Source organism: Mandrillus leucophaeus, unplaced genomic scaffold (genome assembly GCF_000951045.1).
Source record: "Mandrillus leucophaeus isolate KB7577 unplaced genomic scaffold, Mleu.le_1.0 Scaffold399, whole genome shotgun sequence".
NCBI classification, from domain to species: domain Eukaryota; kingdom Metazoa; phylum Chordata; class Mammalia; order Primates; family Cercopithecidae; genus Mandrillus; species Mandrillus leucophaeus.
In genome coordinates, this window is record NW_012104242.1 from 1,126,271 (window position 1) to 1,140,001 (window position 13,731).

Genomic DNA, 13,731 nt, shown 5'->3' on the forward strand with positions numbered 1-13,731 from the left:
ACTGAAAGATGGAGAAAAGAAAGTAGGTCTTGCTTCGTACATTGGGACCACAGAAATGACACGAAACTTAGTTCTCTGGGTTTTCTTTTTGCCTCATGTATCTCACACGTTGTGCTGCATAAGCTAGCAGTGCAGGTATAAAAGGGCTCAGACAAAACAAGGCCCAAGAAAAGCCTGCTGTCTGGCTGAAAGACCAGGAAAGGGGCAGCCTACGTAGCGGAGAACTTTTCAACGGTGAGTGCTTTCCTCCAGCTAAATACCATAGGAAACACTGCAGCACCACCCTCACCCTGCTAATCAGAGGCTGGGCAGGTACTTCAGATTCCTACTCATGACAAGCTGGGATGAGATGCTCCTCTCTGCAGGGTTGCTGTCAGAGAAGGCTGGCTGAGGAGTTGGGGTTTTACTTCTGGGTGGTGACAGAGCACAGCCTCCTTCCTGCTAGGATGTCATAAGAGGGACCTTGCAAAACTCAAGAACTTTACTGCTGCCCTGTGGTCATGAGGCCACCCCTCCGTGGTGTAGGGGAGACTGTGTAGGGAGCAGCAGGAGGCAGCCCTGATTCAGCCTTGGTGGTGGGAGTGGAGGTTTGGAAGGAGGCTGAACTTCGCTTCTCATGCAGGGGTCCGTGGAGGCTGAGTGGGAATCTCAACTTCCACCTCACTGTCCACATCCACCTGGCAGAGGCCTGCTCTAACAGAAGACTTACATCAGATCCTGAGTCTGATGTCAGGATTTCAATGGAAAATCGCGTAAAGTGTAAAAATCTTACTTTCCTCTATGCTGCTTTACCTTCCCCATTTATAACGTAATCATAAATATTTCCTCCATATACACTGAGAACCACACCACAGTTATGGAAAAACCTCACCACACTCATAGGAAAATATCAGCCTGAATAAGAAAAGACTACTGATGCCAACGTAGAGATGACACAGACTTTAGAATTATTTAACAAGGACCTTAAAGCAGCGATCGTAAAAATGTTTCAATAACCAATTAACATTCGAGACAAATGACAAATAGCCTCAGGAAGAAAATACAGGATGTAGAAAAGAAACACAACATTTTAGAAGGGAAAAATAGAATATGTGAAATAAATTCCGTGGGTGCCTCAGCAGCAGAAAGGAGAGGAAAGACAAAAGAAGCTGTCAGTTTGAAGACAGAACAACCGAAGTTACCCAGTCTGAACAGCAGAGAGAAAGTAGACTGGAAAAAAGTGAGCAGAGCCTCAGGGGCCGTGGGATTTTAACAGAAGATGCAATATTTGTGTCGTCAGAGGTCTAGAAAGAGGACAGGGTGGGGGGATGTGGAGGTGGGGGAACGTGTCTGAAGAAATCAGTGCTGTATGTTTCCTAAATTTGGCAAGCCATACGCCTTCAGACTCAAGAAGCAGCATAAGCCCAAAGAAGATAAACACAAAGATGCTAAGACACATCCAGGCAAACTTCTGAAAACTGAAGACAGAAGAGTGGTAAGAGAGAGATACCACTTGACCTGTAGTGGGAAACAATTTGAGTGACAATGGATCTTTTTTTTTTTTTTTTTTTTTGATATGGAGTCTTGCTCTGTCACCCAGGCTGGAGTGCAGTGGTGTGATCTCAGCTCACTACAACCTCTGCCTCCCAGGTTCAAGCAGTTCTCCTGCCCCAGCCTCCCAAGCAGCTGGGACTACAGGCAACGCCACACCATCCCTGGCTAGTTTTGTATTTTTAGTAGAGACGGGGTTTCACTATGCTAGCCAGGCTGGTCTTGAACTCCTGACCTCAGGTGATCTGCCCGCCTCGGCTTCCCCCACGCCTGCTGGGATTACAGTCGTGAGCCACCGTGCCTGGCCTGACAGTGGATCTTGTGGAGGGCATAAGGAAGTGGCAGGACATTTTTCAGGTGCTGAAGGAAAAGGACTATCAACTCAGAAATTTATATCAAGTGAAAATTTCCTTCACATGATTTATCTCCAGCTGATCTACTCTGTGAAAATAACAAGTAAAGGAAATTATCTAAACTGAAAGGAAATGATAAAAGAAATGTGGGAACATCAGGAGGGAAGAACAAACAATGGACAGCAAAAATATCGGTCGATTCAGCATTCATTTATTTTCTAAATTACATTTGGAATTTGAAGCATAACTGTGGTGTGGTTCTCAGTGTATGTGGAGGATATATTGATGATTACGTTATAAATGGGGAAAGGTAAAGAAGCATAGAGGAAAGTAAGGTTTTATAATTTATGTGAACTGGTAAAATGTTGATAATCAGTAGACTACAATAAGTTGTAAATGTATAATGTAAAACCTAGAGCTACCACGAAAAAAGTTATACAAAAGAGGCAAACTCAGAAATACTGTAGGTAAATAAATATGAAATTATAAAAAATGTTTACCCTAGAAGAAGGCAGGAAAAGAAGGCAAAGGAGAGAAGAGAGGGAGAGAGAATGAATGATACACCATGCAAAGTGCAGTTTATTTTGTGGCTGCAAGGTTGGATCAATATTTGAAAGTCATCAGTGTAATTGGTCCTGTCACTAGGTCAAAAAAGAAAAGCTACTCGGAAAAAACATGATAGAATTCAGCACTCATTTGTGAAAGAAACCCAGAAAATAAATGATAGAGGGAAACGTTTTCAATTTGATAAACGGCATCTACAAAAAAATCTACAGCTAGCATCAAACTTAATGGTGAATAACACTATTTTCACCCAAATATTCAGGGCAAAGCAAGGATGTTTGCTGTCACTATAGTAATTTAAGATAGTACTGGAATTTGTAGCCAAATCAATAAGGTAGTAAAAGGAAACAGAAGGCTTACAAACCACAAAGGAAGAAATAAAACTGTCCTTTTTTTTTTAGATGACATAATAGTTGACAGAGAAAATCCCAAGGAATCCACAAAAAATCCTGAAATTTAAGTAAGTTCAGCAAGAACGTACACGTTTAATACATAAAATCCAGTTGTATTTATACTAGCAGTTAACATGTAGAAACCAAAATAAAGATGCAGTAGCATTTAAACTTACACACAAAAAAGAGAGACATTAGTGTAAAATGGAGAAGATACATAGGACTTTTTTTTGTTTGTTTTGTTTTTTTTGAGAGAGAGTCTCGCTCTGTCGCCCAGGCTGGAGTGCAGTGCATGGATCTCAGCTCACTGCAAGCTCCGCCCCCCGGGTTCCTGCCATTCTCCTGCCTCAGCCTCCCGAGTAGCTGGGACTACAGGCGCCCGCCACCTTGCCCGGCTAAGTTTTTGTATTTTTTAGTAGAGACGGGGTTTCACCGTGTTAGCCAGGGTGGTCTCGATCTCCTGATCTCGTGATCCGCCCGCCTCTGCCTCCCAAAGTGCTTAGATTACGGGGGTGAGCCACTGTGTCCGGCCCGATACTAGGACTTTTATGCAGAAAAAACCTTGGCATTGAGGAAAGTAAGATCTTAATAAATACTGTATTCATAGATTAAAACACTCAATAAATATACCATTTCTCCCCAGATTGATGTACAGATTTAACACAATTCCTATCAAGAGCCCAGCACGATTTTTGTAGATATGTAAAAGATTATTCTAAAATGTAAAAGGACAAAGGACTAGAACAGCTGTAACAAAATGGAGAAAGATTTAATAGGAATCACTGTAACTGATTTTAAGACTTATACAGAACAATAATAGAAAGTGCTTCTATTAGTCTATTTTCATACTGCTGATAAAGACATACCTGAGATTGGGCAATTTACAAAGGAAAGAGGTTTATTGGACTTACAGTTCCACATGGCTGGGGAGGTCTCACAATCATGGCAGAAGGCAAGGAGGAGTGAGTCAGGGAGGAGTGAGTCACATCCTACCTGGATGGCGGCAGGCAGAGAGGGAGAGCTTGTGCAGGAAAACTCCCCCTTATAGAACCGTCAGATCTGGTGAGACTTACTCACTATCACGAGAACAGCACGGGAAAGACCTGCCCCTCCATGATTCAGTTACCTCCCACTGGGTCCTTCCCACAACACATGGGAATTCAAGATGAGATTTAGATGGGGACATAGCCAAACCATATCACTGCTGTTGGTGGAAGGATAAATATGTAGGTCAGTGAAACAGAATAGAGAACCAAGAAAACCCCATACAAATATAGCGAGTTGAATTTTTGACAAAGGTCCAAAGCAGTTCAATCTAGGATGGATCATCTTCAACAAATGGGGCTGGGATAACTGGATACACAGGTGAAAACAAACAACAAAAAAACATTGACTTAAATTTTACACCTTATAAAAAGGTCAGTACCATATAGGTAATAAATTTAGATGTGAAACAGAAAACTATAAAAAATTCAGGAGAAAACAGGAGAAAATTTTTGGCCCCTAGGGATTCATGAAAAGTTCTTATCATGACTTTAGAAGTGTGATGCATAGAAAAAAAATTACCAAAATTAAAGAGGTGTTGTGTTGTGAAAAACTCTGTTAGAATGAAAAGCAACAGATTGGGAGAAATGATTTGCAGTTTAACCTATGTGACATATAATTCGTACTATAGAGTGTAAAGAACTCTTAAATCTCAACACTAAAAAACTCAAATAATACTATTAGAAAATGGGAGTGAAGAGGCACCTCACTGAGGAGGATATGTGGATGACAAGCACGTGAAAAGATGGTGTCACTAGCCATCAGGGAAATGTAAATTAAGACCACAGTGAGATACTGCACAGCTAACGGAACAGCTAAATAAAAAAATAGTGACACAGGGATGCCTGCACTTGCAGGTTTACAGAGCACTGTTCGCAATAGCAAAGGTGTGGAATCAACCTGAGTACCCATTGACGGATGACTACATAAAATGTGCACACACACACACTCTGCAATACCATTCAGCCCTAAGAAGAATGAAATCATGCCATTCACAGCAACATGGATAGAACCAGAGGCCATTATTTTAAGTGAAATAAGCCAGGCACAAAAAGTTATGTTCTCACTCACGTGTGGGAGCTAAAAAATGTGAACATATAGAGGTAAACAGTAGAAAAATAGATAATAGAGACTGGGAAGGTTGAGTTCGGGGAGGAGGGAGGCTAGGGAGAACAGAGGTAAAAGGTACAAACATACAGTGTGATAGAGGGAATACATTCAGAGTAGGGTGAGTGTCCTTAAGAAAGTAGTATTTTAGGCCAGGTGCGGTGGCTCACGCCTGTAATCCCAGCACTTTGGGAGGCTGAGGCAGGTGAATCATGAGGGTAGGAGATGGAGACCATCCTGGTTAACATGGTGAAACCCCATCTCTACTAAAAATACAAAAAATTAGCCGGGCATGGTGGTGGACGCCTGTAATCCCAGCTACTGGGGAGGCTGAGGCAGGAGAATGGCCTGAACCCGGAAGGCGGAGCTTGTAGTGAGCCCAGATCGCGCCACTGCACTCCAGCCTGGGCGACAGAGGGAGATTCTGTCTCAAAAAAAAAAAAAAGATAACAGTATTTACTGGGGTGGTGGACCCCCTAAATTGCCTGTCTTGATGACTATGCGTTATATACATGGCACAAAATTTCTCATATATGACATAAACTTGCATAAAAAAGTAGTGACAATACCAAATGCTGGTGAGGATGTAGATAACTGAATCTCTCATGTGTTGTTGATGGGCATGTAGAATGAAACAGCCACCCTGGAAAATACTGATAGTTTGACACTTTCTTGGAAAAAAACCACAAAAACTAAACATGATTAAACATAAGCAATTCTGTTTCCAGGTATGCCCAAGAGAAATAAAAGTATCTACATATAACAAACTTGTACATTAACATTCATAATAACCTAAAAAATGAAAACAACCAAATGTCTATCAGTTGTGTTTAGCAATGAAAGGGAATACATTACCACTATGCTACAACACAGATGGACTTTGAAATCATTGTCCTAAGTGAAAGAAGCCAGTTGTAATAGACCAGAGCGTATATTGTATGATTCCATTTTTATGAAATGGCCAGAACAGGCAGATTCATATGGAGAGAAAGTAAATTAGTGGTTGTCTAGGGCTAGCTGGGATGTGGGTGGGAGGAATGAGGAGTGAAGGCAAATGGGTGTGGGGTTTCTTTTTGGAGTGACAAAAATGTACAGTTGATTGTGGTAATGATTGCACAACTTCCTGAATATACTGAGTCATTAATAGGTGTCTTACATTGGTGTGTGAATCATATATCAAGATTTCTTTTAAAGCTAAATATACATTTACCCTGTGACTGAGCACCCTTATCCTTGGGCCGTTTATCCAAAAGAAATGAGAACTTAGGTTCACATAAAACCCTGTATATTATTGTTCATGGCAACTTTATTAGTAATAGTAAAAAAATGGAAAGTATATATAAATATGTGTATATATGTATATATATTTTGCATCAGGTGAATGGTTAAACAAATGGTTAATGGTTAAATGTCCATACTGTGGATGCTAGCTAGTAATAAAAAGGAAGAAACTTGATACATGCAGAAAATTGGTTGAATCGTAGCCATTAAATTGAGTGGAAAAAATCTCAAAAAGGGTGCATGCTCTTTGATCATATTTATGTAACATTCTCAAAATGACAAAGTTGTAGAGTTGGTTACAGATTAATGGGTATCAGGAGTCGAGGGATGGTGCCAGGGAGTTGGAGTAACTAGTGGGTGATCTGTATGGTGAGGGGGGTGTTTCGTATCTTGAACATGTGGCACCTAAAGGAATTTATGTATGTCACAGAGTGACAACTATACACACATTATACTAATGTCATTTTGTTGGTTTAATGAAATTAACAAATTGTACTGTAATGATGTAAGATCTAACCACTGGGGAAATAGGGACCATCTTTGCAACTTTCTGTGAATCTGCAGTTATGTCAAAATAAAAAGTTGAGGCCAGGCACGATAGCTCACATCTGTAATCCCAGCACTTTGGGAGGCCGAGGTGGGTGGATCACCTGAGGTCAGGAGTTTGAGACCAACCTGGTCAACATGGCGAAACCCTGTCTCTACTAAAAATACAAAAATTAGCTGGGCATGGTGGTGCATGCCTATAGTCCCAGTTACTCAGGAGGCTGAGGCACGAGGTTCTTGCTTGAAACTGGGGGATGGAGGTTGCAGAGAGCCGAGATCACGCCACTGCACCCCAGCCTAGGAGACAGAGCAAGACTCCGTCTCAAAAAAAAAAAAAAAAAGTGGAAACTTCATAACTCACACGACTGTTTTGGTTGAGAGTTACTAGAAGCTTGTGATTAAAGCTTTTAAAAACTGTCCTAAATAATAGGCAAGCTGTCTTCCAGGTTTCTAACATTTTTGGGTTATGCTTGGCTTTTAAAGAGGTTTTCGTAACAAAATTTATATATGAGAGTTCTGCATAGTATGTAAGAAACAGGAAACAAAGCTAAACTGTATATACTCACATTCATATTTAGAAATATTTAGAAGAGATACTTAGAAAAACGCTACGACTTCCTTGAATTCCAAGGTTAAATATGTTGATTTCTACTATTTTATTTATAATATTAAAAATAATCTAAATGAAGTAAATTTTTATAAGTGACAGTATTTTCTCTTAGAAAAATATTTTCAGACTTGGTATTTAGGATTATAATTAGAATGCTTAATAAGCTGAACAGGAAAGATCTTGTTTATGTTATTAATAACCTTTATGGAAGACACTCTAAATTTTTTGTGAATACATTTCATCTCTGTTAAGATACTCTCCTTGGCTGGGCGTGGTGGCTCAAGCCTGTAATCCCAGCACTTTGGGAGGCCGAGGTGGGTGGATCACGAGGTCAGGAGTTTGAGACCAGCCCGGCCAATGTGGTGAAACCCTGTCTCTACTAAAAACACAAAAATAGCCAGGCGTGGTGGTGGGCGCCTGTAATCACAGCTACTCGGGAGGCTGAGGCAGGAGAATTGCTTGAACCCAGGAGGCTGAGGTTGTATTGAACCAGAGATTGCGCCATTGCACTCCAACCTGGCGACGGAGTGAGACTCCGACTCAAAAAAAAAAAAAAATACTCTCCTTTATGTTTAGGTAAACTTATTTTTCAAAACAGGCTGACTTGTTTAAAAAGAAGGGCACGCTAGTGATTTTAAAATATTGTAGAAAAGGAATCATTCTATAACAAAGTAAGGAGGTGTTAGGGCTATTGAGTAAGTGAGAGCCATTTGGAAGGAAAGGAATAGCATTTCAGGGATGTGTATCTGCACCTGGTAATGTCTAGGGAGTTGATTATGAAGAGGGCTGGACACACCAGAAGTAAGGTCTTGCCTTGAGGCACAGAGCTATTGCTGTTGCGTAAGTCACCAGTGTAACCGTCTACTTGGAATTTAGATGTTTACATAGACCTTATGTGTATTTTAAAGGTTAGCATATTTTTCCATTATGCTGATATATTCATTTAATAGAACCATCTGCTACTCTTGGGACTTGGGCCAGTCTTTTCTGTAAATGAAGATGATGGAGGCATGTTGGCTTCAGGGAAATTGTGGGTGTGTCCTGCTTTGCTTTCAGCTGCACGTGGGGCAGGCATTCTGTGACAGTGAGGTGCTGAGCTGGCCTGACTATAGGATTGTGTTCATGGGAGGAGGGATCAGTAATAACAGAAAATCAGCAGGTAATGTTCAAAATAGTAAAATCTGTAGTCGAAGAAAGAAGACATGTATGTAAATATATTACCTAAGATTATAGTAAGTAACATAGTGATATAATTGGGAGGAAGGATGGATAAAAACAGGAAATGAGTAGAAAATGCCCAAAGTGGGTAAATCATAATGTTTATGTTAGAGATTTGAATAACTTAATCCCATGTGGTTAGTTTGAATTGAGATATGCTGTAAATATACACGCTGAATTTCAAAGAGGTAATCATAAAATATCCCATTGTTTTTTATGTTGACTATAAAATATTTTAAACATTGGGTTAAGCAAATCATTAGAAGGAATTTCATATGCTTTTATTTTAAAAAATGTGGACACTGGAAAATTTATATCCATGGCTTGCATTGTATTCCTATTGGACGGCATGAGTCTAGAATGTGTGGTCTAGAATACACAGTTAACATTGGTTCCCTTGGGGGAGTAGACCGTGCCTCTGTTGGACACCATGAGTCTAGGATGTGTGGTCTAGAATATGCAATTAACATTGGTTCCCTGGGGGGAGTAGGCTATGCCTAGGGAATGTTGGGTAAAGGGAGAGCTTTTTTTTTTTTTTAAATTTTAAACTTCTTTTTTGCCATTTGATACTTAAGATGGTAATGAAATTTGATAAAGAAATTACCCCTTTAATAAAGGCTGTGGTCCCTACCTTAAAACATCTTAATTTGTCATATTCTAAATTATATAGTTAATGTTAACCATAGTAAGGAAGCTTGTAATTAGAAATCATCATTATCTTGTTCACTGTTTTTCTTTTGTTTCAACTCGCTATATCAGAAACACTGTTTTTTTCTTGCTGTTTTTAGCTTATTGCAGGAGTGACCAGGACACTACCTTCTAGAAGTAATGCCCACAGAAAGCGCAAGTTGTTCGACTGCTCGCCAAGCAAAACAGAAGCGCAAATCCCATAGCCTTTCTATACGAAGAACTAACAGCTCGGAGCAGGAGAGGACGGGACTGCCGAGAGACATGTTAGAAGGACAAGTAAGCTACAACTGATCAGGGCCTTATTGATTGATTGATTTTTGAGACGGAGTTTTGCTTTTGTTTCCCGGGCTGGAGTGCAATGGCGTGATCTCCACTCACCGCAACCTCCACCTCCCAGGTTCAAGTGATTCTCCTGCCTCAGCCTCCTGAGTAGCTAGGATTACAGGTATGCGCCACCATGCCTGGCTGATTTTGTATTTTTAGTAGAGACGGGGTTTCACCATGTTGATCAGGCTGGTCTCGAACTCCCAACCTCAGGTGATCCACCCACCTCGGCTTCCCAAAGTGCTAGGATTACAGGCTTGAGCCACCGGGCCCAGGATCAAGGCCTTATTTTAAAGATGGTGATTATGTCTGTAATGTTATAAAAGTAGGCAAATGTGTAAAGGTCTCCAAAGTAGAAAAGAGGTTTGGGTTACTAAAAAAAGATCGCTCCTCCCAAACTCCCCCAAAATAAACTCATTAAAACTTCTGTCAAATACAACAGCATACACAGATGGGTTAGCATATGTCTACTAGGTAATAACAAATCAAAGTAGGTATGAGAGTTTGGATTAGTTTTATTCTTTGTACAGCTTTGTGGACAGTACAATTCTGGGTTTTCTGTCTCTAATAGTCTCAAGAAAAGGAGAGTATCATATCCTTTTAATGATCTCTTTCTGTTCTCTGAAGAGTTTTTGGAATCAGATCTTTTAGTGATTTGACTTGGCTTTATCCTTGTCTCTGCTGCAGTGAGTAAATGTCATCCTTGGATTAAAATGAACTAATTATTTTTGATAAAGATAAGTTTTGCTTATACTTTTTCTAGTTCATTTATAGCTGATGAAATTCTGTCAGAATTTTTGAAGAGAATTATGAAGCCTAGATGCAGTGTATGTTATATTAAAATAAACTCTAGATATATCTAATATATGGTTATATATGTCTGTAACTGTATATAAACTTACAACCATTTCTTCACAATTGGAACACATTCATCAGCCATAATGCTGAGGAAGATAGGGCTTAAACCTGAGAAACTGGCTTCTGTGAATATTGGATCTTGTTAGAAACTTGTGGGTAACTTTATGCCAGGACTTTGAGGCCGGGACCTCTACACTGAATACAACAGTGTGAACCCGGAACTCAACATGATTGCTGCCACGAAGAGGATCTTCAACTCCAATTAGATGAATATGCGTTGAATAAATAAACCTGGTTTATTGAATATGAATAAATACCTGGTTCTAATTTCTATAAAAAATGATTACATTTTAACTTAGTGTTCAAAATAAAATTATAAAAATAGCTTTGGTATTCTTAGTGTATTACTTTGCTAGGACTCCCATAACAAAATGCCCCAGACTGGGCAGCTTAACAGACTGGGCAGCTTAAACAACAGACGTTTATAGTTTCTCCTAGTCCTTCCAGGCAGCTGGAAGTCCTAGATCAAGGTGTGGGCAGGTCTGGTTCCTCCTGAGGCCTCTGTCCGTGGCTTGCAGACACTGTCTTCTCCCTGTGTCCTCACAGAGTTATCCCTCTGTGCGTGTCTGTGTCCTAGTCTCTTTCGAGGACCTGTCATACCGGAGGGCCCTCCTTTATGACCTCATTTTACTCTCGCCACCTCTTTGAGGGCCCTGCTTCCAAACACAGTCGCATGCTGAGGTCCTGGGCTTTTGGACCTCAGCATGGGACTTCTAGGGGACCCCGTTCAACACAGCACTTAGGAAACAGCAGAGCTGAGTGGCAGGACTCCTGTGGTGTTGGCAGTGTCTGTATCTGTATCTGTGCTGCCTGATGTGGGAACCACCAGTCACATGTGGCTACTGAGCGCTTGAAATTTGGCCAGTGTCCCGGGACATGAAATTTTAATTTTTAAAACTTTAATTACATTGAAATTTACATAGTCAGATGTGGCAAGTGGCTACCCTATTGGACAGTGTGAGTGAGCAGTCTCAGGTTTTCCTAATTTGTAGATTCACGTACGTTTCTAGCAGTGGAAACCCTGCAGCCCCCTCTGCTGGCATATTCTAGAGTTGTGCCCCGCCTGGGGTGAATGTGTTCTCCTCTGGGCCCTGAATGCCCATTCTCCTTTGTGACGCAGCACAGGCGGTGACTGCATGTCATGGTAACCCTCACGAAGGTAGCTCAGAGGTCTCCAAGCTGCACGGCCTGGTCCTCTGCCCCACCTTCGGCCTCTGTGTCTCCCACGCTGGCTCCCTAGACGGAGCTCATTTGTTTAATGAGCAGTGATTTGGAGTGGGACCAGCCACAGCATGTTCTGTGAGTGGCCAGCGTGAGGTGCTCTGCCTTCCCGCTGCGGTGGGCGGGAGAGAGCGGTGGTGTCTGCTGCACGCGTTTGGCATGGTAGGTGTGAGGGGCGATCTCAGAACGGAGGTGTGTGTTACCGTAGGAGTGGTCTCGTTCTAGACAGTGTAGAGCGATGCCCTTTCAGTTGTTGAGGAGCAGCAACATAGAAGAGAGGGCAGATGAGTCTGAGGGAGACACCGTGTTAGGTTTAACTTTATATGTCGCAGATTTGCCAGTCTGAAGTAGCTTAGAAAGCCAGGTTCGCGCAGGCACGGGAGGTCTGTCACTGCCGAGAGCGGCGACGTCCGCGTGCACACAGTGCTGGCTGCGGCCTGAAGAGCTGGCTGCTCCCTGCACGTGGGCCCCGTGGCTTTCGGGTGTGTGTTGGTGTCGATGTGATGAAAGGAATTCATTTAAAAGCTTTGCTGAGTCATAGCAGTGGTGTCTTGAGTTTTGTTAAGTGGTACCGAAAATTCAACAACTCGTTTTAGAGTCCGTGAGATGGAACGGCACGGAAAGGGAGAACTGATGGAAAAGGCTGAAAGTCGTTGTGTAAGCGCGCGCTTCCTGGGCTCAAGCTGCCCTCTAGTGGGAAAGGCCTCATTGTGCTGTGCATTTAGTTTCTTGATGATAAAGTGAGGTTAATGCTGACTTCTCAGCTTACTTTTCCATAGCAATTCCTGTTTTTTTTTTTTTTTTTTGAGATGGAGTACTCGCTGTGTTGCCCGGGCTGGAGTGCAGTGGCCGGATCTCAGCTCACTGCAAGCTCCGCCTCCCGGGTTTTTACGCCATTCTCCTGCCTCAGCCTCCCGAGTAGCTGGGACTGCAGGCGCCCGCCACCTCGCCCAGCTAGTTTTTTGTATTTTTAGTAGAGACGGAGTTAAAATTATACTTTAAGTTCCGGGGTCCATGTGCAGAACATGCAGGTTTGCTACATAAGTATACACGTGCCATGGTGGTTTGCTGCACTCATCAACCCATCACCTACATAAGGTATTTCTGCTAATGCTCTCCCTCCCCCAGCCTCCCACGCCCCGACAGGCCCTGGTGTATGATGTTCCCCTCCCTGTGTCCATGTGTTAGCAGTTACTTTTATATTAATATGCACTTAATATTCAAGTATATATGACATGATGTAATTAGTTGCTGAACAATAAGAGCCTTAAAACATGACGGGTATAGATGAGTAGGGACTGATTCTGTAGGAGGAGATTGCCCTCGTGTAGGAGCCAGAAGGGCTTCTGAGGACGTGATATTCGTGGGGAGGGATAGTCACAGAGAGGGAATGGCGCATGCGGAGGCCACAGGGCAGGGAAAAATACTAATAGCGATTCTCAGTTCAGTGCAAGCTTATGTTTCGTAGTTACTGGAACTTCTTTTTTTTTTTTTTTTTTTTTTGAGACGGAGCCTTGCTCTGTCATCCAGGCTGGAGAGCAGTAGTGTGACCTCGGCTCACTGCAACCTCTACCTCCCGGGTTTGAGCAATTCTCCTGCCTCAGCCTCCCAAATAGCTGGAATTACAGGCACCTGCCACTCCTGGCTAATTTTTGTATTTTTAGTAGAGACGGAGTTTCACCATGTTGACGGGCTGGTCTCGAACCCCTGACCTCAGGTGATCTGCCCACCTTGGCCTCCCAAAGTGCTGGGGTTAGAGGCGTGAGCCACCGTGCCCGGCTGGGACATCCTTTTTGATGGCCTAGTTTTAATTTTGATTGTTACATTTTCCTTCCTTTTTTTTCGTGTTCTTCATTGGTTTTAGAAGGATGTTTAGAGGCTATAGTACCAATTCTGTAGATTCAGTATTTAAAGTAGTATATATATGTGTGTG

At 42.0% G+C, this 13,731-nt stretch overlaps 1 protein-coding gene across 3 annotated transcripts in view; it reads left to right on the forward strand.

Annotated features, from left to right (window-relative positions):
* WDR37 (WD repeat domain 37) overlaps positions 1-13,731 on the forward strand; it is an 86,399-nt gene that overhangs the window by 18,223 nt on the left and 54,445 nt on the right. For all 3 annotated transcript variants that reach the window (XM_011991561.1, XM_011991559.1, XM_011991560.1), the window contains exon 2: positions 9,434-9,611. In XM_011991561.1, the coding sequence (XP_011846951.1) occupies positions 9,474-9,611 (138 nt within the window). In that variant the 5' untranslated portion in view covers positions 9,434-9,473. The remainder of the gene's footprint in view (positions 1-9,433; positions 9,612-13,731) is intronic.